Source organism: Mustela putorius, unplaced genomic scaffold, assembly GCF_011764305.1.
Source record: "Mustela putorius furo isolate JIRA1106 unplaced genomic scaffold, ASM1176430v1.1 tig00000228_pilon_pilon_pilon, whole genome shotgun sequence".
NCBI lineage: Eukaryota > Metazoa > Chordata > Mammalia > Carnivora > Mustelidae > Mustela > Mustela putorius.
This window is the reverse complement of record NW_025421322.1, coordinates 12,895,295-12,919,342: the sequence shown is the minus strand read 5'-3', so window position 1 is coordinate 12,919,342 and position 24,048 is coordinate 12,895,295. Positions and strand designations below refer to the sequence as shown.

At 37.0% G+C, this 24,048-nt stretch overlaps 1 protein-coding gene across 1 annotated transcript in view; it reads right to left on the bottom strand.

Annotated features, from left to right (window-relative positions):
* The window catches only part of PKHD1L1 (PKHD1 like 1), a 156,303-nt gene that overhangs the window by 27,510 nt on the left and 104,745 nt on the right, over positions 1-24,048 (bottom strand). The window contains exons 56-67 of the mRNA XM_045078054.1: positions 23,280-23,409; positions 21,845-21,963; positions 21,043-21,172; positions 14,231-14,404; positions 10,873-10,976; positions 9,242-9,371; positions 8,343-8,464; positions 6,687-6,777; positions 3,192-3,340; positions 2,987-3,109; positions 2,322-2,433; positions 2,125-2,241 (exon numbers count right to left, since the gene is read on the bottom strand). Coding sequence (XP_044933989.1) covers positions 2,125-2,241; positions 2,322-2,433; positions 2,987-3,109; positions 3,192-3,340; positions 6,687-6,777; positions 8,343-8,464; positions 9,242-9,371; positions 10,873-10,976; positions 14,231-14,404; positions 21,043-21,172; positions 21,845-21,963; positions 23,280-23,409 — 1,501 coding nt within the window. The remainder of the gene's footprint in view (positions 1-2,124; positions 2,242-2,321; positions 2,434-2,986; positions 3,110-3,191; positions 3,341-6,686; positions 6,778-8,342; positions 8,465-9,241; positions 9,372-10,872; positions 10,977-14,230; positions 14,405-21,042; positions 21,173-21,844; positions 21,964-23,279; positions 23,410-24,048) is intronic.

Genomic DNA, 24,048 nt, shown 5'->3' with positions numbered 1-24,048 from the left:
TAGTATTCATAGAAGGTTGAATTCTCAGCCCTGGCAAGTCTCCTACATCAAAGACAGGGCTCTGATAGAAAAGGAATGGAACCGAATTAGGATGGGAATATAGGGAACATGAATTTGAGCCTTGAAACCAAGGTTTCCCCTTGAATGTTCCAGATCTGTATAAATGGTCTGCTTCTCCCTTATTAGAAGAGAGTTTTCCTGCCCCCTATCTTGAAATCATGACAAGACCTCAAAAAAAAAAAGGCAAATCTTGCCTTTCTCGGGACCTGTCCCCATCTCCCCTTCTGGAAGACAGAGCAGTCAGTCTGGTCAAGTCTCATCATGATCTGACTGGGGAAGTGATAAGCCTGCTATGGGATGAGAGGAATTGTATACCAAAGGAACTGCAGTAATTAACATTTACTGACAGGAATCAGGAGTATATATATATCTGAGAGCAAATTGTGATGGTGTTAGATCAAGGGGGAAAGAATACAAAGCTGGATAAGGGAGAGTATCACTACAGATGGGGGTATTCTCCTGAGCTGTTGTCATGGCTTTTCTTAAGTTTGGAAAATATCATGTTCCACTTCAAATGAAGTAGAATGGTAAGAACTTCCATGGCACATTGTAGGAGAAGGGGTCAAAGTCTCTGAAAAATGAAATATTGGAATGAGCCTATTATATAATGCCAGTGCATTTCAGCCCACCTGGGGATGGCCTTGGAAGAGAGTGACATGGGAAGATTCTACTATGGGATAGAAATTTAGGTAGTACCCAGGGTGACCCACTTTGTGTGAAGAGAGAAGTGGTGTGAGGTAAGGATAAACATAAAAAATGACTTAGCTAGCATCTATCATTTCCTGACTTGGCGAGGATGCGGAGAAAGGGGAACCCTCTTACACTGTTGGTGGGAATGCAAGCTGGTGTAGCCACTCTGGAAAACAGCATGGAGGTTCCTCAAAATGTTGAAAATAGAACTGCCCTATGACCCAGCAATTGCACTATTGGGCATTTACCCTAAAGATACAAACGTAGTGATCCAAAGGGGCACATGCACCCGAATGTTTATAGCAGCAATGTCCACAATAGCCAAACTATGGAAAGAACCTAGATGTCCATCAACAGATGAATCGATCAAGAAGATGTGGTATATATACACAATGGAATACTATGCAGCCATCAAAAGAAATGAAATCTTGCCATTTGCGACAACATGGATGGAACTAGAGCGTATCATGCTTAGCGAAATAAGTCAAGCAGAGAAAGACAACTATCATATGATCTCCCTGATAGGAGGAAGTGGTGATGCAACATGGGGGCTTAAGTGGGTAGGAGAAGAATAAATGAAACAAGATGGGATTGGGAGGGAGACAAACCATAAGTGACTCTTAATCTCACAAAACAAACTGAGGGTTGCTGGGAGGAGGGGATTTGGGAGAAGGGGCTGGGATTATGGACATTGGGGAGGGTATGTGCTTTGGTGAGTGCTGTGAAGTGTGTAAACCTGGTGATTCACAGACCTGTACCCCTGGGGATAAAAATATATGTTTATAAAAAATAAAAATTTAAAAAAAAATGACTTAGCTAATTAGTCAGGGGCCTGGAAGGAACAAAACTGGATGACTGGGTAAAATGAAGACTGAGGGAAAAGCATGTGCTTGGGGTTCTGGGAATAAACACAGAGGGCATGTTAGTGATTACCAAAGAGTATCAACTATGGAAGAAGCACTAAAGAAATAAGTGAACAGGTGGACAGAGCCAAGAGATGTTACTAGCTCTTGGGTTATATGAATTTAAATTTCTTCAGTTGTAAAAAGAGATAATAATATGTAACCCTACTTATATAAAAGGGTTTTTACAATTTATAGAAACTAACATTAAATCATTGTACCAGTGTTTCCTCTTCTGTTTTAGAAGGAAAATTAAATGTCACTTCTTCAACATATACAAATTTTGCCAGGGAACCATTCTTGAAATTGAGTGATGTCTGATTTCTTGGCTTTCCACACGGAGCAGATTCATATACAGATTCATTTAAATCATGATCTTTTTTTACTAATAGTGAAACATTATTAGATATATTCTACATATTCTTTATAGAACTTAACTGAGTAGATTTGTCAAGACTATGTTTAAACTTGCCTGAGATATCCAGAAGGCCACTAATGGCATTGTAACTCATGAGCCCTGCGTGGGGTTTCCGGGGTGCCATGTTATGTGCTGAAGCAAAGGTAGGCCAGCAAATCCCACTTCGCCCACCTTTTATAAAAGAAAGAAAGTTAATAAAATTTAAATATGCACTCCCATGAACACCAAAATTAAACTTCTAAAATTTTCACCTGATGGAGGTCTAGCGCTCCGGTGGGCGGCAGAAAGTTCAATATTGGGATCATCATTAGTTAGGACATCAGAGCAATTAAATCCAGGGCTACTTCCAACAATTAATGAGCTCTATATAAAAAAAATTTAAACAGTACAGTTTAAATGATAGCTTTTCCCCAAGGAAAATATATAATGGATAATACTGAATTCCACCGTAGCAAAACACAACCTTGAAGTGTGAGGAAGGGGTTATTCATAAAGCCAAGATGAAAAGGATGTGACTTTATGCCCTAAGTGGAATGGCCAACAAACTGGGAAGGGGAAGCTAGGCTGGTAAATTATTATGTATAATGACATGTTATGTTTCTGTGACAGAAATACGCCCAGGGAACAGCAGGAACAAAAAGAGGAGAGAGTGTCAATATTATCTAAGCTAGTTCAGGAAAGGATTCATAGAGGAAATGAAAATTTCACTACCTGTGGCAAGACTAGGGGTGGTACACAAAAAGAGGTGATGGGACCAGGGAGGAGAGGGAGGGATAAAGCACTTCCTGACAGAATATAATGAGAACAAAGGCAAGGAGGTTTGGACTCACCTGGCTTTGGAGTCAAGGAGATCAATCTTACCAGAACTTCACTGAATTCACCCTTTCTCCTTACTGTGGCTGTATTCATTTCTTACCTTAATCTGCACTGTTTTACTGGAAATTTTGTGAGATACAGAGGCTGGCATGTAAATCATTGAAGAAATGGCCATCCCGTTGTCAACCAGAGTCACATTATAGATATGCACACTCTCTGTGGTCTGTAAAACAACTTGTAGGTTACATAGTACAAAGTATAGTCATAAAACAAGATAAACAATCACCACCTTGGATCACATTTACCTGAAAATAAATTCCATAATCCCAGCATGTCCAAATGGTAAATCCCTGTATAAGAGAACACCCAGGAAGGCCATCTTGGTTCATATAAATACCATATAAACCTCCATGGGCTTCATTGTCAAACCACTTTTCCATGGGATTAGATTGACCTTGTAAGGAAACAGGAAAGAAGGGAATTAACATTACAAGTCATGTCCTAGAGCTTTATAAGAAGTATCAGTTAAAGTTAATTTTTTAAATTAAATATATGAATCTTGTGCAAATTTTCACATGATAATTAAATATTGTTATGGCTTGGCCATTTTTGGCTTACTCTACTCAGGATTTAATCTTATCTAATTTGTCCACTGACCATTAGAATGACTGTATACTCATTTGTAAATTTTGCTTTAGTTGTTAGCACATTTAACTTACTATATCTGATATCTGATTAAACACGAATTTCATAAGAAAGTGCATAAAGTTTGGATTCAAAGAAGGCTAACCCTGAAACACAATGGTACCACCTGCTGTTTATAAAATGCTTCCCCCCCACCCCCTGCATCTTTTTGTTGCTGGTGCGTCCTGGTCATCCCATTTTCAAGTCAGGTGTCACCTCCTCACAAGGCCTTCTCTGACTACCTGATTCAAAGTAGCACCTCGGTTCCTTCACATGGACAGTAAAATGATTTTCACTTGAAATTGTATTATTCCTTATCATGAATTAGCCATCTCCTCTCTCCTACTAGAATGTAAGCTGCATGAGAGAAGGCACGGTGTCCACCTCCCTCACCACCGTATTCCCAGGGCCTAAGCAGGTAATGCAGAGATGGGTGTTCAGTTAATCATCTGTTAACTGATGTATGTATGACCTTGGAATATTGTTGAGACTTTTAGACCAGTTTCCTCAAATATAAAAAGGTTTAATGCCTAATTTAAATGAAGTAACCCCACATGAAATGCCTCAATAAATGGACGCTATCCTCATTACTAATATATAGGAAACCTGAAGTAGATTTTTTATGAAACTTTATTTACGTCCAAATCAGATCAGCGATCTTAATAATTCCCTCCTAACCATGCATACACTGGAGGGCTCCCAATAAAGAACAGATCACGCCCTGTAGTTTACTTGGTACCAGCTCTCTTGACCAAGTCTCCTGATATCTGATTTCCTCTTCTCCTGTAGAGCTTCCTTTCTTCCTAAAACTTTGGGATTGAAATTTCACTTGTCAACTGCCTAGATTCTGTTTTGTTTTCTCCATAAGAAGCTGTTCACATGTCTCTCCCTCGGTTCCACATACTGTTGCCCCTGGGGCCCCGTGTGAGTCATGGTTCCCTTCCTGGCCTACCAGACTCCACTTGCCTGGGAGGTTCACTGGATGGGTTGGTGTCCCGTTCCAGGAACTTAAACCCACAATTTCTCAGTGTTGTCTCTTATTTCAATTTCTCTAAATCCTAGACTTCCTTGTAAACCCTCTCAATTATTTAGGAATATCAATATAGTCAGTGCAATATACATATTAGTAAACATTCATATTCACAGGTCATATTTTGACTTAAAAAATCCAGGACAACACTTCAAAGAAGTTGCAGAAAAATTACATATTTTAAAATCGTAGTCAAAACTTTTAAGCTGTTGGGACTAAAATATTCAATAAGAGCATATATCAAGGAATCAGTTAAATTTGTTGGCAGTTGTTTTATTCCTTCCAAAATACATTCCAAAATGTATTTTACACAAGAATAAAATTAGCTTAAGCTCAATAATTTTTGAATTTACAGAAAAATGCTGATTTACGGAATTTACAGATAAAATGCTGATTCAAAGAATCTTAAAAATAACTATACTGAGATTTAAAAAAAAACAGCTGTACAAGAGATATAAACTTTTCAGAGAAAATCCCATTTCCTCTGAGTTTCTCAAGAGGTAAACCTTGCAGCTCTATTATTTTATTTTGATGTAATAATGCATTTACCTAGTTGGAAAACCAAATGGTTATAAAAAATTATACAATAATAAGTCACCAGTCACCCTGTTGCTGGTTTTTTTGTTTTTACATTTTGTGCCGCTTTATATAAACACAAATAACCCTATATATTCCTATTTTCTTTCTTTTCTTCCACAAAACATACCATAAATGAAACAGTATTTTATCTATAAACACATATACATTTATATATATCGTATAGTATGATATATTTATGTACATATATATATCATATAGCATGATATACACCATAGCAGTATATTGATATGTATCTTATTCCCTCTTTTTGAGCAGGGCCTGGTGTTCTACTGTCTGGCTTTAAGTAACTAGTCCACTGTACTGGACACAAGGCAGTTTGCAGCTTCCTGCTAGCACAAACAATATTGTGATGAATCACCTAGTTCACAAAACATTGTGTAAGTGTTATAGAGGCCAATGTTAGTTAGATTGCCAGAAATGGAAATGCTGAGCCAAAAGCAGATGCTCCTATAATTTTGGCAGCTAGTGTCCTATTCCCCTCTGTAGGGGTTATATTGTTTTGTAATTCAACTAGCAGAGGGTAAATGTTCTAGTTTCCCTAGCCTTGCCAAAAGAGGAGTTGTTAATTCTCAGTTAATTCTTGAGTTTGACTCCTCTGGTAGAGAGAAATGTATCTGAGAACTAGCTGTACATGGCCTTTGATTTTTTCATGCTTGTAGGTTTAAATGCACAACTAGTTTATTTATAATTTATAAATAAATTTATAAATTATAAATTTATTCTTATCAAGAGGAAATATACAATAGTCCCATATCCCAATAGACATGTATCTCTAAAGTGTTGCTTTTATGAAAGTGATAGTGGGATGAGGTACTCACTGTTCCAACACTGGCCACATCAAGAATTAAAGTGGCTGCTAGAATTTTTGGATCATAAATATGCAAAATTATCTTTAAAAGCCTATTCAGGAGTGCCTGAGTGGCTCAGTGGGTTAAGCGTCTGCCTTTAGCTCAGGTCATGATCCCAGGTCCTGACTCAGTGAGGAATCTGCTTCTCCTTCTGCCCCTCCCCCTGCCACCCTTCCACCCCTACTCATGCTCTTGCATGCTTTCTCAAGTAAATAATAAATTCTTTATCATTTTTTTAAAGATTTTATCTATTTATTTGACAGAGAGATCACAAGTAGGCAGAGAGGCAGGCAGAGAGAGAGAGAGGAGGAAGCAGGCTTCCCGCTGAGCAGAGAGCCAGATGCGGGACTCGATCCCAGGACCCTGAGATCATGACCTGAGCCGAAGGCAGCGGCTTAACCCACTGAGCCACCCAGGCGCCCTCTTTATCATTTTTAATAAACAAAATCTTTCTTAAAAAGTCTATTCATTTTTTCCTAGACTCAACGGTATCTTCAAGTCATTTAGCTTGTTAAGTTCTTTCAGTATCCTGGAGGAGGGGCTATTACATACTGAACCAACAAACAATCATAATTTCTTTCTAACAAATTGGGACAAGGTATTTCCTTGTTTTAGTAACTCTTTGCCGAAAGACTTACTTGAGCAAGGTTCACCATCAATGCGGAATCCCACCCTTCCAAATCCAGCCACGATGTTATTTTGCAAGACTGTATTGGTCCCTCTGTTTATCTAGTACAGGGATAAGGAAGATGTTATGGATCAGGCGCTTACACGACTGTACAATGACAGCAAGTATGCAGCATATATAGGAAAATTAACTATGACTACCCTTTGGGAGGAAAAATTAATTTCATTATTCAACCCATTCAAATTTACATTACAAATGTAGTATCGAAATTACCTTAGGTTTTTGGTGTAAAATCATCACGAGACACAACACCTTAGATTTCATTAGAAAACTGCATTAAAGAGATTTTTTATTTCAGTCACAAAAGCCACTGGGTATCATTCAAAATTATAAGTCTTAGAACAAATTCCAGTATTATAGCAAGGTTAGTAGGATTTTATCACTCTTTGGCTATATTATGCTACCAATTCGATTTATTAAGAGAAAACTAAGGAAGTTATAGTGGACCATAAGAGTCAATAGAAGCACTTACTAGTTTAAGTAAAATCTGCTATATTTAAAACTGGTTGAACATGAATGTTAGGTAGTCACTAAACAATTTTACTTTGTGAGCCCAGGCAAGGTGGCAAAAATGAAAAGCATAGAGCACAGAAGATTTAATTCTTGCCTCTGGTGTCAGCAAAACAGTCCAAATCTCAACTATTTAAAGTATTAAGCACCTTTATTTTTATATATTATGATAAGAGAACAGAGTAAAATGAAACTCATAAAAGTAGAATAAGTTCCTTTTCTTTCAAAGGGTAGAGAAAATTCAAAGAATTGGAACTGACATTGGATTACGTTCTTACATAATCCATGAAAGGAGAACACGCTTGTAAATGTATACCAAGTTCCCAGCTTTCAGGTTTTACTTTAAGGTGATTATTAGTAGTTGCACAAAAACAAACCTCATTCCTATCCCATCTCCCAAAAGAGCTATTTTTAAAAATTCCTTTTGACTCCTGTAGCATAGGTTAGTAGACTAAAAAGAAAGTGGAGCCATATGTCCTCCAAACCCTTTTCCTGTACTTTCTGTTTGCTTGCCTGTGATCTCATCCTACACCAGAGGGCCTACAGTGATTGAAGAAACTTCATGGGAAACAAGAAGGGTCCAGTTAGTAATACCAGATAAAAGTAAATAACCTCACATAATCATAAGCATTTTAGTTGAGAAAGGGATTTTGGAGATTCTGTAGTCTAGCATTCTAGTTTTCCCTATGACGAAGGAAACCAAAGTCAGAGTTAAGTAGTAGTATGTGTAAGGCATTCAGTCAATTAGCAGCACAGAGACCCTGCACCAGAACTTGGAAGTAAGTGACAATTAAGATTGGAAAAGCAAGGAAATAAGAGAACTACTTAAACCACTGGACAGCAACACAAAGAAAAATTCGATGGCTGTGGGAGCTCGTAACATCTCTCAAGGAAGTTTACTCCCTTCGTTAGCTCATTTTATTAATTCACCAATCTTTATCTAAAGAGGAAGCAGTTTTCAATAACATTTTGAGACTTACAGTTTCTACAGAATTTATAAACTGTGGTATGTAATCTGTAGAGAAATTACAAATTATACTTTAGGATACTCTTGTAAAATTATGTCATTATTTTATATAGTTATAAGTCACCCTACCTCAATTGCTGCATGCCAGAGCGTTGAACTTAAATCTCTTCTGTTTTGATAGGTTCCTGGCCAAATTGAGAGTGTAACCAAGTTCCCACGAACTCTGTTGGCATCCCCCCATATTCTGATGCCTACAAGAAAGTGAATAAAACCCCCCAAAATACATACAGATTTGTAATGAGTACTATAGGGGACATCTTCTGTGTTCCCATGAAATCAGTTTTTCTAGTTTGAGCCTGACAAATCAACCTCTTAAATTTTAGAGTATGCCCTTTGAACTCAACCTCTTTAATAGTCTAACTGCCTTAGACTCTTCTGGGGTGCCTGTTAAATATATGGGTTCCATATATGAGACCCCACCTCAGATTTTAACAAACACACACATCAATTTCATATATATTAAATGAGTTTGTATTATGCTCTGTACAGATATTCAAGAAAGCATAACCTCCTTACATCAAGTACCATTAAATAGTAACCTTTACTTGTTATTTTGATTTTCTTTATTTTGATTGATAGGTGAGGGTATTTTAAATGTCATAGTAAAAATGTCATAGTAATTTAAACTACTGGTGATTAGATAATTCACACACGATCATGGTCTGGTAAATAATTCTTCTAGAGTTGTACTGTCCAGTATGATAGCATAGTCACATGTAACAACTTAAATGTAAAGTAAGTATGATTAAATTAAGTACGATTAAAATTAAAAAATTCTTGTTCTTCAATCATAGTAGCAACATTTTAAGTGCTCAGTGGCCACATAGGGTTTAGTAATTACCCTATCAGTACAGATAGAGGCCACTTCCGTTCTTTGAAAACAATCAACCAGACAGCATGGCTCTAGAGTCTTCAGATAAGATTGTCTCAGAAAGCACATTATTTGGACAAAAATATTATCATACTACCTTCCCCCACTGTAAAGTGAATGATGTTGTCTTCTATGTCCAATCCATCTGTCCCAAACACACCAATTGCTGGGGAAAAGCCATTGTGAAAGGCACAGCCTCGAATATAAGATGAGCCACGTTCTTGAATCTATGAAACATCAGGATTCAGTGAACATTTTAAAATAAAATTAAAATGTATTTAAAGAAAAAACTTGAAGTAGGTGATTTTTGAGAGACAAATCTTGATAAATAAAATACTCAGAGAAAGACAATTGTATGATCTCTCTGTGTGGAATTTGAGAGGCATGGAAGAGGGGTGTGGAGGGAAGGGACAGAAAAAATGAAACAAGATGGGATTGGGAAGGAGACGAACCATAAGAGACTCTTAATTTCAGGAAACAAACTGAGGGCTGCTGGCGGGGAAAGGGGGATGGGTTATGGACATTGGGGAGGGTACGTGCTATGGTGAGTGCTGTGTAAAGTGTGTGTAAAACTGTGTAAAAAAACTGTGTAAAGTGTGTGGAAAGTGTGTAAAACTGATGACTCACAGACCTGTGCCCTTGGGGCAAATAATACATTATATGTTAATAAAAAAATAAAATACTCAATTCATGTTCCATGAAAAAATATGATTTCCTTGTAGATCTTTTAATCCTGGGAAATTTCCATATATCTTCAATTTATGATTAAATAAAACAAAAATGCAGATTTAAATGCAGATAAAAATTCTGAAGTACTTTTCTATGCCTTTGTATTTCTATCATTATCTATAAAATACTAAGGAGCTAAAAATTTTTTCAGAATTGTTTATTATATAATGAGCAGGGAATTTTTTTAAATTATAAAAGTTAATACTCTAGGCAGGAGGTTATAATTCAAAGGTCTGTAGGAACCAACCAATGAGTAAGTTTGGGGTTGTAACCTCAAGCCTGCAAGACTATTTTTTTATTTCCATAAAAAAAAAAAAAATATGTTCTCTCTCATTTTTTCTTCAGCCACAAGCCTTCTAAGCACATCTATTTTCCCACTTTTGACAGAAGCATGGATATACGGACAAGGTTTTCGTTTGAGAAATGTAAGCAATACTCACTTTGTTCAATAGAAACTATAAATAGTTTAATCACTGCAAAATAAAGTGGAGTTATGAAATAATATCATAGAGTTTCAGTTATTTTACATATGTGCTCTTTTTTCTGTTTTTTTTTTTGTTTGTTTGGTTGGTTTTTTACTGATTTTAAATAAATGTGTGAAATGGGTAAGTCAGATGCTGCTATGAGTCTAAAAAAGTTGTTGGAAAACGTACCAAAGAAAGTTTTATTAGATCATCATCTTAGAAATTCTAAAATACTGGGGTGCCTGGGTGGCTCAGTAAGTTAAAGCCTCTGCCTTTGGCTCAGGTCATGGTTCCAGGGTCCTGTGATCGAGCCCCACATGGCATTGGGTGTCTCTGCTAAGTAGGGAGCCTGTTTCCCTTCCGCTCTCTCTGCCTGTCTCTCTGCCTACTTGTGATCTCTGTCTGTCAAATAAATAAATAAAATCTTAAAAAAAAAAAGAAATTCTAAGATATGACTTTTTAGTAAAGTTAAATGAAAATAAAGTCAAAATCAAAATATTTTATTTTGAATATATGCAAAAATTCAAGTACAAACCTGTCCTAAGTTAAGAAATGTTATGGCGTATCTTGGATCTGTGCTATCCCTGAAGCCTTCTTGACCACCGTGATAAAATTCCACATTACTTATCCTTGCATTTCCTGGTAGGGTAGGGAGGGAAGAGTGACAACATTTTTTTTTTTTCTTGAAACACAATAAGAATTTTTGAAAATCTACACGAGTTGTAATTTTCCAAATCACAAATTTGCTTTCAACTTTTTCATGAATATCTCATTCATTCTTCTTTGCTCCTTTAATCCAAATCAGGCAGTGTTTCTGAACTTTTTTTTCACTGGCCCCTACAACAGTCTCTTTAGACTTTTTTCCCCAATGGCCTCCCCTTCCCATGGAATTTCAATACCTCAGCTATACTACGTATCTGTTAATGTATGGTGGCTCTTTGGAGGGCCACAAACTATTGCTCTTATAAATTCTTCTGTCCTGGGACACCTGGGTGGCCCAGTTGGTTGAGTGTCTGCCTTGGGATCAGGTCCTAGGATGGAGCCTGCTTTGGGCTCCCTGCTCAACTAGGAACCTGCTTCTCCCTTTCCTTCTGCCCCTCCCCCTTCTCATGCACTTGTATGTTCTCTCTCTTCCTTGCTCACTGCCTTTTCTCTCTCAAATAAATAAATAAAATCTTAAATAAATAAGTTTTTTTTGTTCTGCAAGAATCAGATTTCATCCCTTTGGTAGTGATACTGCTCCTGTTAGAGAAGCATGACATAATTCACAAGACATAATTTACCTGACAGTTGAGTTTTGATGTTCTAAAGATATTTGAAGGGCATTATCTTTACATAATCCTTTCCAGAATATGCATTACCAAGTATCTGCTCATCTTTGTCATAAGTACTACTAAAGTGACAAGAGGCAATTTCATAGATTGGTAATAACTGCAAGAACAATCCATGAGCCAAGGGCTGTACTAAGTGCTTAAAAGGCAATTTGTGATTGAATTCTCATACAATGTCCTGGAGGCACAGAGATTCATGGCTGGTAAAAAGCAGTAGGGGAGATTCCTCATTCCAAAAACTGATATTTAACAAAATGTGTTGGAGAAGAATTACTTTGTACTAGAAGGGAAAAGCCTGTCTCAAAATCCATGATCCAGCAATTGGATACACGGTGGAGAACATAATACTAAGATTGAGACAGAGAAGAAACGGTTACTACAGAGCATCTGGTCCTACAAAAGCCGTAGGTGTTCATTAACATCACTAAACAATTTACAGAAGCAAGGAAAGGTTGTCATAAGAACAGGTCCATCATGGGATCTGAAGTGGATTAGTATCGAAGGTCAGAGCAATTTGATCCCTATAATAATCTATCTAACTTTAAAAGGGGACAATATCTCTGCAGAGCACTATGAGGATTAAATGAGATAATACGTGTTAAATCCTTAGTACAGTGCCTGGAATACCATATGATCATCATTAACATTAGTTAATGTCAACATTAACTAATGTTAACATCATTAGTTATGCTCCTGTTGACAAATAGGTAGAAGCTATAGCGGGATGGCTGCCTGCTCAATATAAAGGTTTTCTAGAATTAGAGCTGTTGCAAAATGCAATAGACAGAATTATGAATGAGGACCTGCTAAAACATTACAAGTAAGAATAAATGACCGGCTCCTGGTACCCAGACTATGGGATCTAAACACCAGCTTCCAATAAAAAGAACCAGCATTACTTGGAGGGATGACTTATTTCCAAGCTCAGAAAAACAAAACAAAAACAAAAACCATATATTTGTCATATCAGAAAGTGAAGAAGCTGATGAAACCTAAGTCAAAGGCAGAGGCATCAACATGAAAATGTCCTGAAGGTCACTGATGGGGCACTTTCATTTGTCAATGGTAATTGGGCATTTCTAAAATGAGGCATATATGGGCAGTGGCATATTATTCAGTCATAAAAAGAAAGAACTCTAACCATTTGCTACAACACTGATGGACCTTGAGGGCATTATACTAAGTGGGGTAATCAGAAAAAGACAAATACTGTATGATGCTTATATGTAGAATCTAAAAAGGCCAAATGCATAAAAGCAGAGAGTAGGATGGTGGTTACCAGGAGCTAGGGTGTTGGTGGGGGGTGGAATTAGAAAGACATTGTTTGAGGGTACAAACTTGGAACTGGTAGAGAAATAAGACTTGGAAATCTAATGTACAACAGAGTGGTTACAGTCAACAATACTGTATTATAAACTTCAGAGTTGCTAAGAGACCAGATCTTAATTGTTCCTCCCACAAAAAAGACATAATGTGACATGATAGAGATGTTAGCTGACACTCCAGTGGTAATCATATTGTGATATACGAATGTATAAAAATAAACAGAATGTATACCTTAAACTTTATATGTCAATTATATTTCAAGAAAAAAATATATGCAGTTGTTTCAAAATAACCCAGGGGCTTGAAGAGAATGGGTGGTCATACAGTTGAAACAAGATTGACCAAAGTTGATCACTGTGGTAACTAGTGACGGGTACACTGGGATGCGTTATACATCTATGTTTGAAAATTTTGTATATGTTTTAAATTCTCCCTCAAACAAAAAATAACAGACCTATCATGCTTTTTATAAACAACTTCTGTCTGGGTGAGAGGCTGGGCTAGCTGTCACCTAAGGTCATTGTTAATTTGATAATTCTTACTGTCTGTGAAGAGAAAATGAATGGAAAAATATTACAGATTTGCTTTTGGAGCAATGGAACTTTTGGATAGTTTACATAATCCCTCTCCAGGAAGATTATTCTCTGTTAAAAACGAGAAAACCGGGGTGCCTGGGTGGCTCAGTGGGTTAAAGCCTCTGCCTTTGGCTCAGGTCATGATCCCAGGGTCCTGGGATCGAGCCCCGTATCGGGCTCTCTGCGTGGCAGAAAGCCTGCTTCCTCCTCTCTCTCTGCCTACTTGTGATCTCTGTCAAATAAATAAATAAATAATCTTTAAAAAAAAAAAAGAAAAGAAAAGAAAAAAAGGAAGAAAGAAAGAAAAGAAAACCAGCCCAAATTGAGAGTTGATTATGTTCAACCCAAGTTACCAAACCAAGACTGAATTTACAGTTCCTCTCCCAGAAATGGAATCTTAAACCAGTCCATCAGGAATCCCCAGATCAGCACTAGTTAGGGAATGTGCCTGATTAGCCCCTGCTACCCCTAAAGGGAAGTAACCTTGCAATAACCAGTTTGCTTTTTTTGCCTAGTATACCTCCCAGGTTCCTGTTCTCTTCTGCCTATAAAAGTCTTTCATTTTGCACAACTCTTGGATCACATGTGTTAAAAAAAGAGTGTAATTTAAGAAATGACTGAACACAGAAGAGACTGTGCTATATTCCAAATCTGTACCAACCTTTAAACGTCATCATATTCTGAGTGAATGAGCTGACCAGGACACGTGCACCGAAAGATTCCTTGAACCAACCTGGATAATCTTCACCAAGTATTTTGATGTTCCTACTCAGTATCCCAACATCAGCTGCTAATGTATAGCTCTGATCTGTTCCAGGAACATGGTATCTTTCAGCTGCAGCAGAAGGACAGGTAGATTATTACCAATGCTGAAAAATACCTGAGTTTATTAGTTCCTTTGTAATTCACAGGCTGTGTAACTTTCTTTCTTTCTCTCTCTTTTTTTTTGTGATTTTCTTTTTTTCATTATTTTTTAAAATTTATTTTATATCTTTTCAGTGTAACAGTATTCATTGTTTTTGTACCACACCCAGTGCTCCATGCAATCCATGCCCTCCTTAATACCCACCACCTGGCTCCCCCACCCCCCCACCCCCCCCTTCAAAACCCTCAGGTTGTTTTTCAGAGTCCATAGTCTCTCATGGTTCACCTCCCCTTCCAGTTTCCCTCAACTCCCTTCTCCTCTCCATCTCCCCATGTCCTCTGTGTTATTTGTTATAGTCCACAAATAAGTGAAACCATATGATAATTGACTCTGCTTGACTTATTTCACTCAGCATAATCTCCTCCAGTCCCGTCCATGTTGCTACAGAAGTTGGGTATTCATCCTTTCTGATGGAGGCATAATACTCCATAGTGTATATGGACCACATCTTCCTTATCCATTCGTCTGTTGAAGGGCATCTTGGTTCTTTCCACAGTTTGGCTAATATTCATGAATTAGATTTGCATGCTTAAACATACACAGCAGAATGAAATTATGATATCTTTTGTTTTAATTTTTTTTTCTTCCCAAGTTTTTACTTAAATTTCAGTTAGTAAACATGCAGTGTAATATTAGTTTTGGGTGCAGAATTTAGTGATGCAACACTTATAAACAACACCCAGTGCTCTTCACAAGTGCCCTCCTTAATTCCCATCCCCCAATAAAGCCATCCCCATGCCCACCTCCCCTCTGGTAACCATCAGATTGTTCTCTGTAGTTAAGACTCTTTTTTTGGTTTTCATGTCTTTTCCCCCTACCAAATTCATTTGTTTTGTTTCTTAAATTCCACGTATGAGTGAAATCATATTTTATCTGTCTTTCTCTGATTGACTTATTTTGCTTAGCATAATATAGATCTCTAGCTCCATCCACGTCATTGCAAATGGCAAGATTTCATTCTTTTTGGTGGCTGAGTAATAATCTACCGTGTGTGTGTGCAGGTGTGTGTGTGTGTGCGTGTGTTCCACCTCTTCCTTATCCATTCGTCAGCTGATGGACACACTTGGGCTCTTTCCATAATGTGGCTATTGTTGGTAATACAGCTATAAACACTGAGGAGCTTGTATCCCTTTTAATTAGTATTTTTGTATCTTTTGGGTAAACACCTAGTAGAGCAATTGCCGGATTATAGGGTAGTTCTATTTTTAACATTTTGAGGAAGCTCCATACTGTTTTCCAGAGTGGCTGCTCCCTTTTCTCCACATCCTCACCAACACCTGTTTGCTGCATTGTTCATTTTAGCCACTCTGACAAGCGTGAGGTGATATCTTATTGTAGTTTTGATTTGTATTTCTCTGATGACGAGGAGTGTTGAGTATCATGTGTCTGTTGGCCATTTTTATGTCTTCTTTGGGTGTTAAGTTTGATAAATTCTTTATAGATTTTGAATACTAACCCTTTATCAGAAATGTCATTTGCAAATATCTTCTCCCATTCCAAAGGTTGCCTATCACTTTTGTTGATTGTTTCCTTCACTGTGCAGAAGGTTTTTATCTGGATGAGGTCCCAATAGTCAGTTTTGCTTTTCTTTACTTGCCTCTAGAAACATGTCTAGTAAGAAGTTGCCATGACTTTTGTCAAAGAAATTGTTTCCTGTATTCTCTAGGATTTTAATGGTTTCCTGCCTCACATTTAGGTCCTTCACTGATTTGGGGTTTGTTTTTAAAGATTTATTTATTTGAGTGGGGTGCAGAGGGAGAGGAAAAGAGAAAAAGAAGCAGACTCCTCACTGAGCATGCAGGCTCAAGCTTATGACCCTGAGATTATGACCTGAGCTGAAATCAAGAGTCAGATGCTCAAATGAGCCACCCAGGCACCCCTCCATTTTGATTTTATTTTTGTGTACAGTGTAATAAAGTGGTCCAGCTTCATTTTTTGCATGTTGCTGTCCAGTTTTCCCAACACCATTTTTTGAAGGCACTATTTTTTAAAATTTTAGTTAATTAAATTTAATTAACATATAATATATTATTCATTTCAGAGATAATTTAGTGATTCATCAGTTGAATGTAACTCCCAATGCTCATTACATCAAGTGCTGTCCTTAATGTTTGTTTATTGGGAGATTTGTGGTTACTGATTCAATTTCTTTGCTCGTTATTGGCCTACTCAAGTTTTCTATTTCTTCCTGTTTCAATTTTGGAAGTTTACAAGTTTCTAGTAATTCATCCATTTCTTCTAGGTTGTCCAATTTGTTGGCATAGTTTTTCATAATACTCTCTTAAAATTATTGGTATTTCTGTAGTGTTGGTTGTTATTTCTCCTCTCTCCTTTGTGACTTTATTTCAGCTCTTTCTTATTTCTTTTTGATAAGTCTGGCTAGGAGTTTATAATTTATATTAATTTTTTCAAAGCACCAGCTCCTGGGTTCATTGATCTGTTATATTGTTGTTTAAGTTTCTACATCATCTATTTCTGCTCTAATCTTTATTATTTCCCTACTTCTCCTGGGTTTAGGCTTTGTTTCTTGTTCTTTCTCAATCTCTGTTAGGTATAAGGTTAGATTGTTTGAGATTTTTCCTGCTCCTTGACATAAGCCTGTATTGCTATATACTTCCTTCTTATGGCTTCTTTTGCTGTATTCTAAAGGTTTTGGACCATTTTATTTTCATTTTTATTTGTTTCTATATATTTTTTAATTTCTTCTTTGATTTCCTGGTTTACCTATTCGTTGTTTGGTAGCATGTTGGTTAACCTCCATGTATTTGTGGCCTTTCCAAATTTTTTCTTGTTGCAGACTTCAAGTTTCATAGTGTTGTGGTCAGAAAATATGCATGATATAATCTCAATTTTTTTGTAATTGTTGAGGCCTGATTTGTGACTTAGTATGTGATCTAGTCTGGTCAATGTCCCACGTGCACTTGAAAAGAGTGTGTATTCTGCTGGTTTAGGATGAAATGCTCTGAATATGTCTGTTTAGTCCATCTGGCCCAGTGTGTCATTCAAAGCCATTGTTTCCTTACTGATTTTCTGCTTAGATAATCTGTTGCTATAAGTGGGTGTTAAAGTCCCCTACTATTCTTGTATTATTATCAATGAGTTCCTTTATGTTTGTTATTAATTGTTTTATATATCTGTGTCCTCCCATGTTCAGGGCATAAGTATTTACAGTTGTTAGATCTTCTTGTTGGATAGTCTCTTTTATTATGATATAGTGCCCTTCTTCATCTCTTTATCTCTTGTTACATGCATTTGCATGATAAATATTTCTCCATCGCCCACTTTCAATCTGCAGGTGTCTTTAGATCTACAATGAGACTTTGCAGACAGCATATAGATGTGTCTTATTTTTTTGTTCATTTTGACAACCTATGTCTTTTGATTGGAGTGTTTAATACATTTATATCAGGGTAATTGTTGGTATATATGTATTTAGTGCCATTTTATTACCTGTTTTGTCATTGTTTCTGGAGATTTTTACATTCCTTTCTTGTCTTTATCAATTTTGGTCTTTGCTTTCCACTCAAAGAGTTCCCTTTACTATTTCTTACACATCTGGTTTAGTGGTCACAAACTCCTTTGTCTGGGAAACTCTATCTCTCCATCTCTTTGGATGACAGCCTTGCTGGATAGAGTATGGTTGGCTGCAGATTTTCCTCATTCAGCATGTTGAATATATCATGCTTTTCTCTCTGGCTTACTAAATTTCTGTTGAGAGATCTGCAGCTAGTTTAATGGGTCCTCCCTTGGAAGTTAGGGACTTCTTTTGTCTTCCTGCTTTTAGAATTTTTTCTTTATCACTATATTTTGTACATTTAACTATAATATGTCTTGGTATTGTCCTACTTTAGTTGATTTTGATGGGAGTTCTCTGTGCCTCCTGGATTGGGATATCTGTTTCCTTCTCCAGATTAGGGAAGTTTTCTGCTATGAGTTCTCTAAATAAATTTTCTGCCCCCTTTTCTCTCTCTCTTCTGAGACTCTCATGATACAAATATTAGTACATTTGATGGAGTCACTGAGTTTCCCAAGTCTATTCTCATGATCCACAATTCTTTCTCTCTTTTGTTCAGCTTCATTTTTTCCCATTATTCTATCTTCTATATTATTTATTTTTTCCTCTGCTTCCATCCTTGTGTTCACTGCATCCAGTCTGTTTTGAATTTCAGTTATTCCATTTTTCATTTCTGACTGATCATTTTTTAACTTATCTATTTTTTACTATTTTATCTTTTAAGGGCCTCATGAAATCGTTCATTCTTTTCTCAAGTGCAGCAAATATCCTTATGATTGTTGCTTTAAATTCTCCATCAGGCACATCACTTATATGTTTCCCTTAGATCTCTGGCCATGATCTTATCTTATTCTTTCTTGTGGAACAAATTCCTCCATCTTGCCATTTTGCCTACATCTTTGTCTTCTTCTCTGTGTTAAAAAAGCCTGTTATGTGTCCTGCTCCTTGGAATAATGGCTTAATGAAGAAGATGTCATCTAGTGTCCAGGCCCTGGAACTTAAAGCAGTGTCTCTAGTGTGTTCTGTGTATACTCTGCTTTTGTGTTTTGACTGCTCTATCCTTCAGGCCAGTAATCTGCAGAGTTTCTCCTTGCCTATGGCAGGTCGTGTTTGGTCCTTGACCAGGGTATGGCGAGTTTTAACTGGGTATGCTCTGTGGTCTGTTTATTAAGTAAGACCTGATGCTACTTACACTAGAGCTGAAACCCTGCAGAACTCTTTGGTTAGGAGACATGGTGTGGGCAGGGGTTTCTGATGGTCTTCTGTGGAAGTGGCCTATTGTATTGGGAGTGAGGCACACTTGATCATGAAGGGCCACACTGGCAGAGTACAGGGGTATGAGACTTGATGTAAGCAGGCTAGACATCCAGTGCCAGTGCTGTGCTTTTTACTCCAGTTGGCTTTGCATTTATGCTGAGGGGTGAGAGTGGGAAATGGTGCCAGGGAGCTCCTTTATCTCCAAAGAGGAGTCACTGTGTATGCTGCATCTCAAGGAAGCCCTCCCAGAAGAACAAATAATCTCTGCACTGTATGTCCCAGGTGTTTTTCAGATCACTGTTACACAATGTCTCCCCTCATCGATTGTATGCTTGCCTTCTCTCCAGGAGCAGTGCAATGTCCTCTAGGCTCTATCTCAGCCAAGACTGCTGACTTTTTAAAACTCCAAGCTTTGTGGAGGTGGTGTGGGCAAGGGGCTGTGCTGGCTTTCTGGGGAAGGCTCTCATTATGCTGGGATTGAGGCAGGCTTGACTGAGAAGAGTAGTCATGCCAGAGCACAGGGCTGTGGGACTTGGAGCACGCAGTCTAGTCAGTCTAGTCAGTGGGTGTTGGGCTGAGCTGTATTCTACATGTGTCTCTGCACCTATGTTGAGGGGGAGGGGAGGAAAATGGCACCTGCTGCTCTTTTGTCCATGGAGAGAAATCTCCTTGAAAGCTACCTCTTACAGAAATGCTCCAAGAGGAGGGAACAGTCTTTGTGTTTTATGCATTCTTCAGATCCTGTCATCTCTGCCCTGTTACCCCACTTGTTTGTCTGCTTGCCTTCTCTTCAGAAACAGAGCAATACCCTCAGGGCTTCATCCCAGCCAATCCCCCAACCTTTGAAACTCCAGTCTTCAAGACCCACTGGTAACAAAACTTCATGAAAATCAGCCCCCGTTTTCCTAGCCAATGGTTTTGGGGAAGTGTTCATCTTATACTTGCCCCTGTGTGCTATGCTCTCTCTTGCCTTTCTCTGCTACCAGAGCTTCCTCCCCTATGCAAAGCCTGTGATCTGTTTCTTCCCCAAACCAAGTCTCTGCACTTACTACCTTCCTCAACGTGGCCTCTTCTCTCCTTCTATCTGTGAACTTTCTTCGGTTAGACTTCAGAATGATTTCTTGAGTATTTAGAATGACTTGATAGTTATCTAGTTGTGTTTGAGGGACAAAATGAGTCTAGGGTCCTCCTACTACATCGCCATCTTAGATCCCTCCATGATACTTTTTAATTTATAACATGGAATGCAATCAAAAGCATTTCTTCTATTTACACCAAAAAATTATAATCAGCAATCTTATAATAACCCCATGATGCTTTTAAATTTAGGATAAAGATGCTCTTGAGTCAAAGGTTCTGAAAATTCAGTGTGCATTAGTACCTGGGTGGCTCAGTCACTTAAGTGTCTGATTCTTGATTTTGGCTGAGGTCATGATCTCAGGGTCCTGAGATCAAGCCCTGTGTGGGGCTCCCCACTCAGCAGAGAGTCTGCTTAAGATTCTTTGATTCTCTCTGCCCCTCTCCCTCTGCCCCTCCACCCAACCCCACCCCACCACCAGTGCTCACACTCTCTCAAACAAATAAATAAATAAATAAATCCTTTACAAAATCACCTAGAAGATTGTTTAAGACAGAAAGTGCTAGTCTTGTCCCATGGGATATTATATAGTAGTCTTTGCTGAATATTTGCTGAATCATTACAAAGGAGAGCACTAAAAATGTGAGTATTTCAAGACATTTAATTACAATTCTATTTAGTTAGAAAACAGTCACTTACCAAGGTGAGTGTAGGAAAGGGTATCATTGAGAATGAGAATTTTCTGGTCATGCAGGATTTTAATGATACTTCTAGTTTCTGTCTGGTGGAAATCATAGCTTGTGGTTGTTATCACAATCTCTTCCCCCTCCTTAGAAAAATTCAAGTGCCAAATTCAAGAACAATTTTTAAAATAGGTTTCTATTTCTAAATAATAACAGTTTAAAAGTTCTAATTTAATTCATATCTGATTAGCAACATGCTATTATCAGAAGAAACTATACATTGAAGTCTGTAAAAATAAACATGCTTGAGTTTGATATTAAGGATTTAAAATTTTGATTTAACTCAACATTTCCTCAAATTTAATTCAGTCATTAAATAAAATCATCGATAATATACTTTTAAAAAATTAAATAGATCAAAGCAAATATATTCATATTTTTATTAAAAACTGGTCAGCGCAATATTCTTAAGACTTAAAAATTTCCCCAGACTTTTTCTTTTTATGTATTAACTATTTCTTGGTATTCCTGAAATGTGGGAAAGACAGACATAAAAAACTTTTCTTACTCAAAAACTTTCATATTTTCCTTTCATAACTAATATATAAATAATATCTTTATATATTCTGAAGGCCCTTTAAAGATCCCAATTTTTAAACACCTGCTCTGAGGTAAGCTTTAGAGTATAAGCTAATACAAAATATACATTTTTCAGTTGATTAATCCTACAAGAAAGTAAATGTCCGTGAAAGTAAGAAACCTTTTTAAGTTGACCCGACTATGTGTTTTCAGTTCCCACCACATACTATTTCCTGTACCTGCCAATCCACAGCATCCTTTAGAGAGAGGACTTTGGATCCTGCCTCTGCAGTTTCTGAGAGCTTAGTTTTATATACTGAACGTGGAATTCCATGAAGATCCAGCTCGCCAAATACCCCTGAAGGAGAAAAACTTCTATTTATTTACCACATAGTACTGAGTGAGGTGCTAGTATAAAATGAAACAGTACATTGATATATTTTAATAAGTGATTGGACATTTTAGAAGGAATGGAATGAATTTGGATTATTTGCTCAGGGCTATACAAGAAGACTTTGACCCTCTGACCCACTTCTAGGAATCTGGTCAATAGAATTAAAGCCCATGCCCAAGGATATGGTGAATAAGGTTGCCTACTATGGTAATATTTGAACATACTGGAAAAATTCTAGTGTACATCAATAAGAGGATGATGGAATAAATTATACTAATACAGTAGGATAATATACTTTAAAAAGGAAGATGGTTATCTATAAATATTGATCTGGAAAGATATCCATAATACATTAACTGAGTAAGTTAACTTATTATCTTTAGTTTGACATGTAAAAACTACTAACTATTAATACTAGTTTCCTCATGATGGGGTAGAATCGGAAAGACATATATTTTTTCTTAATAGTTTTCCTTGATATTGTTTGTGTTGTTTGAAATGCTACTTTTGAAACAAACAAAAAAATAAGCTCACAAAAGCAAATATTTTTCAGGACTGAATTTGTCTGTCTTGGGACATTTACCAGTGGGGAGCTGACTGATTCAATCTGATGTTATTTTTTATGTTCTTCTTTCCTGACTGTCACTGTTTTAGGGACTCTGTGGGAAAGCAATGGCAGCACATGCTTGTATGTATCTTTCTAATAAATATCCATCAGTGTTAATGAATGTGGTTACTACTTAGGAGCAAATAAATGCTCTCAGTTCCTTTACTTTCCAGGCTTAGATAGGAATATGGGCAGCCATACAAATCCGACTGGAAAATATAAAGTTTAGCCTCAGTTACAATTAGATAACTCATAGTAGAGACAGTTGGTTCACAGATTATTAAAACTGTAAGTGGAATAATGTACAGAAAAGTTAGCTTTTAAGGAAAAGGACACCAAAATATGAAGAAGTATGCTTGTTTATATAAAGGGAAAATTATAAAGAAAACCAGATTGGAGAAATAATACACATATTGAGAGATTTATGTTAGTTTTGCAATGGATTGCATTTTAGTTTCAAATACACACAACTATACCTATTTTAGGGTAAGATGTTTTAATTAAAATTTTTAAATTTATTTTTATAACCCTTTAGTGTAAATAAATGTCTATAAAAGTTTCTGATATCATAACATCTTGAACTGATCTTGAACTAATAAGTATTTTAGTGCTCTATGTTTTAAAATAGATTTTCAAGACTGATATGATACTTTTAGTATCTGGAAATATATACCTAAGACCTTTGATCCTTGATTTGGTCCTTCTGGAAGAGTCCATTCTGGAGTAGAATGATTTCCTCTAAGAACAATCTGTAATTCTCCTTTAAAAGGGTTATCTTCCCAGCCAGCAATCAATCTACCTCCCTGCAGTGAAGCAGAAAATTGTTGATACTTAAAAATTGAGCAGAAAAGAATATCACCCGCAAAAAAGGAATTAGGAAGATACTGGCAGCCTCTAGTGAAAACAAATGAAATCTGTTATATGAAGAACAGTAATCTATGTGAAAGTGACCTTGATTTAACTCTGTCACTTTGGGATGGGCAGTTTAAGTGACTTTTCCAAGGTCAGTTTCAGTAGGTACTTATGGTCAGTGCAGTACCTAAAGCTGAGACCTGCTTACACCAAAACTCGTACCATTTGGACAGATCATGTTTTCTTTTGCACCATGTGACATATACGAAATACACTCTTCACACTTACATCCATGCTATGGCCAAGTAGGGGCCCTCATTGTTAATAATAACAGCTATTACTAAATGCTTACTGATTCCATGCCAGCCATAATGTGTAAGTCTTTATGTCGATTATGTCATTTGACCTTTATATTAAACCCATGAATTGCTATTATTATTCTCATTTGATAGGCGGTAAAATTGGTGCTCAAAGTGGTTAAATATCTTACCCAAATTCCCAACTGACAGTGAGGCTTAAGGACTCAGTTGACACTTTAATTTACCTCAAAGCTCATGCATCTAAATACCAAGATATTGCATATTTTTAAA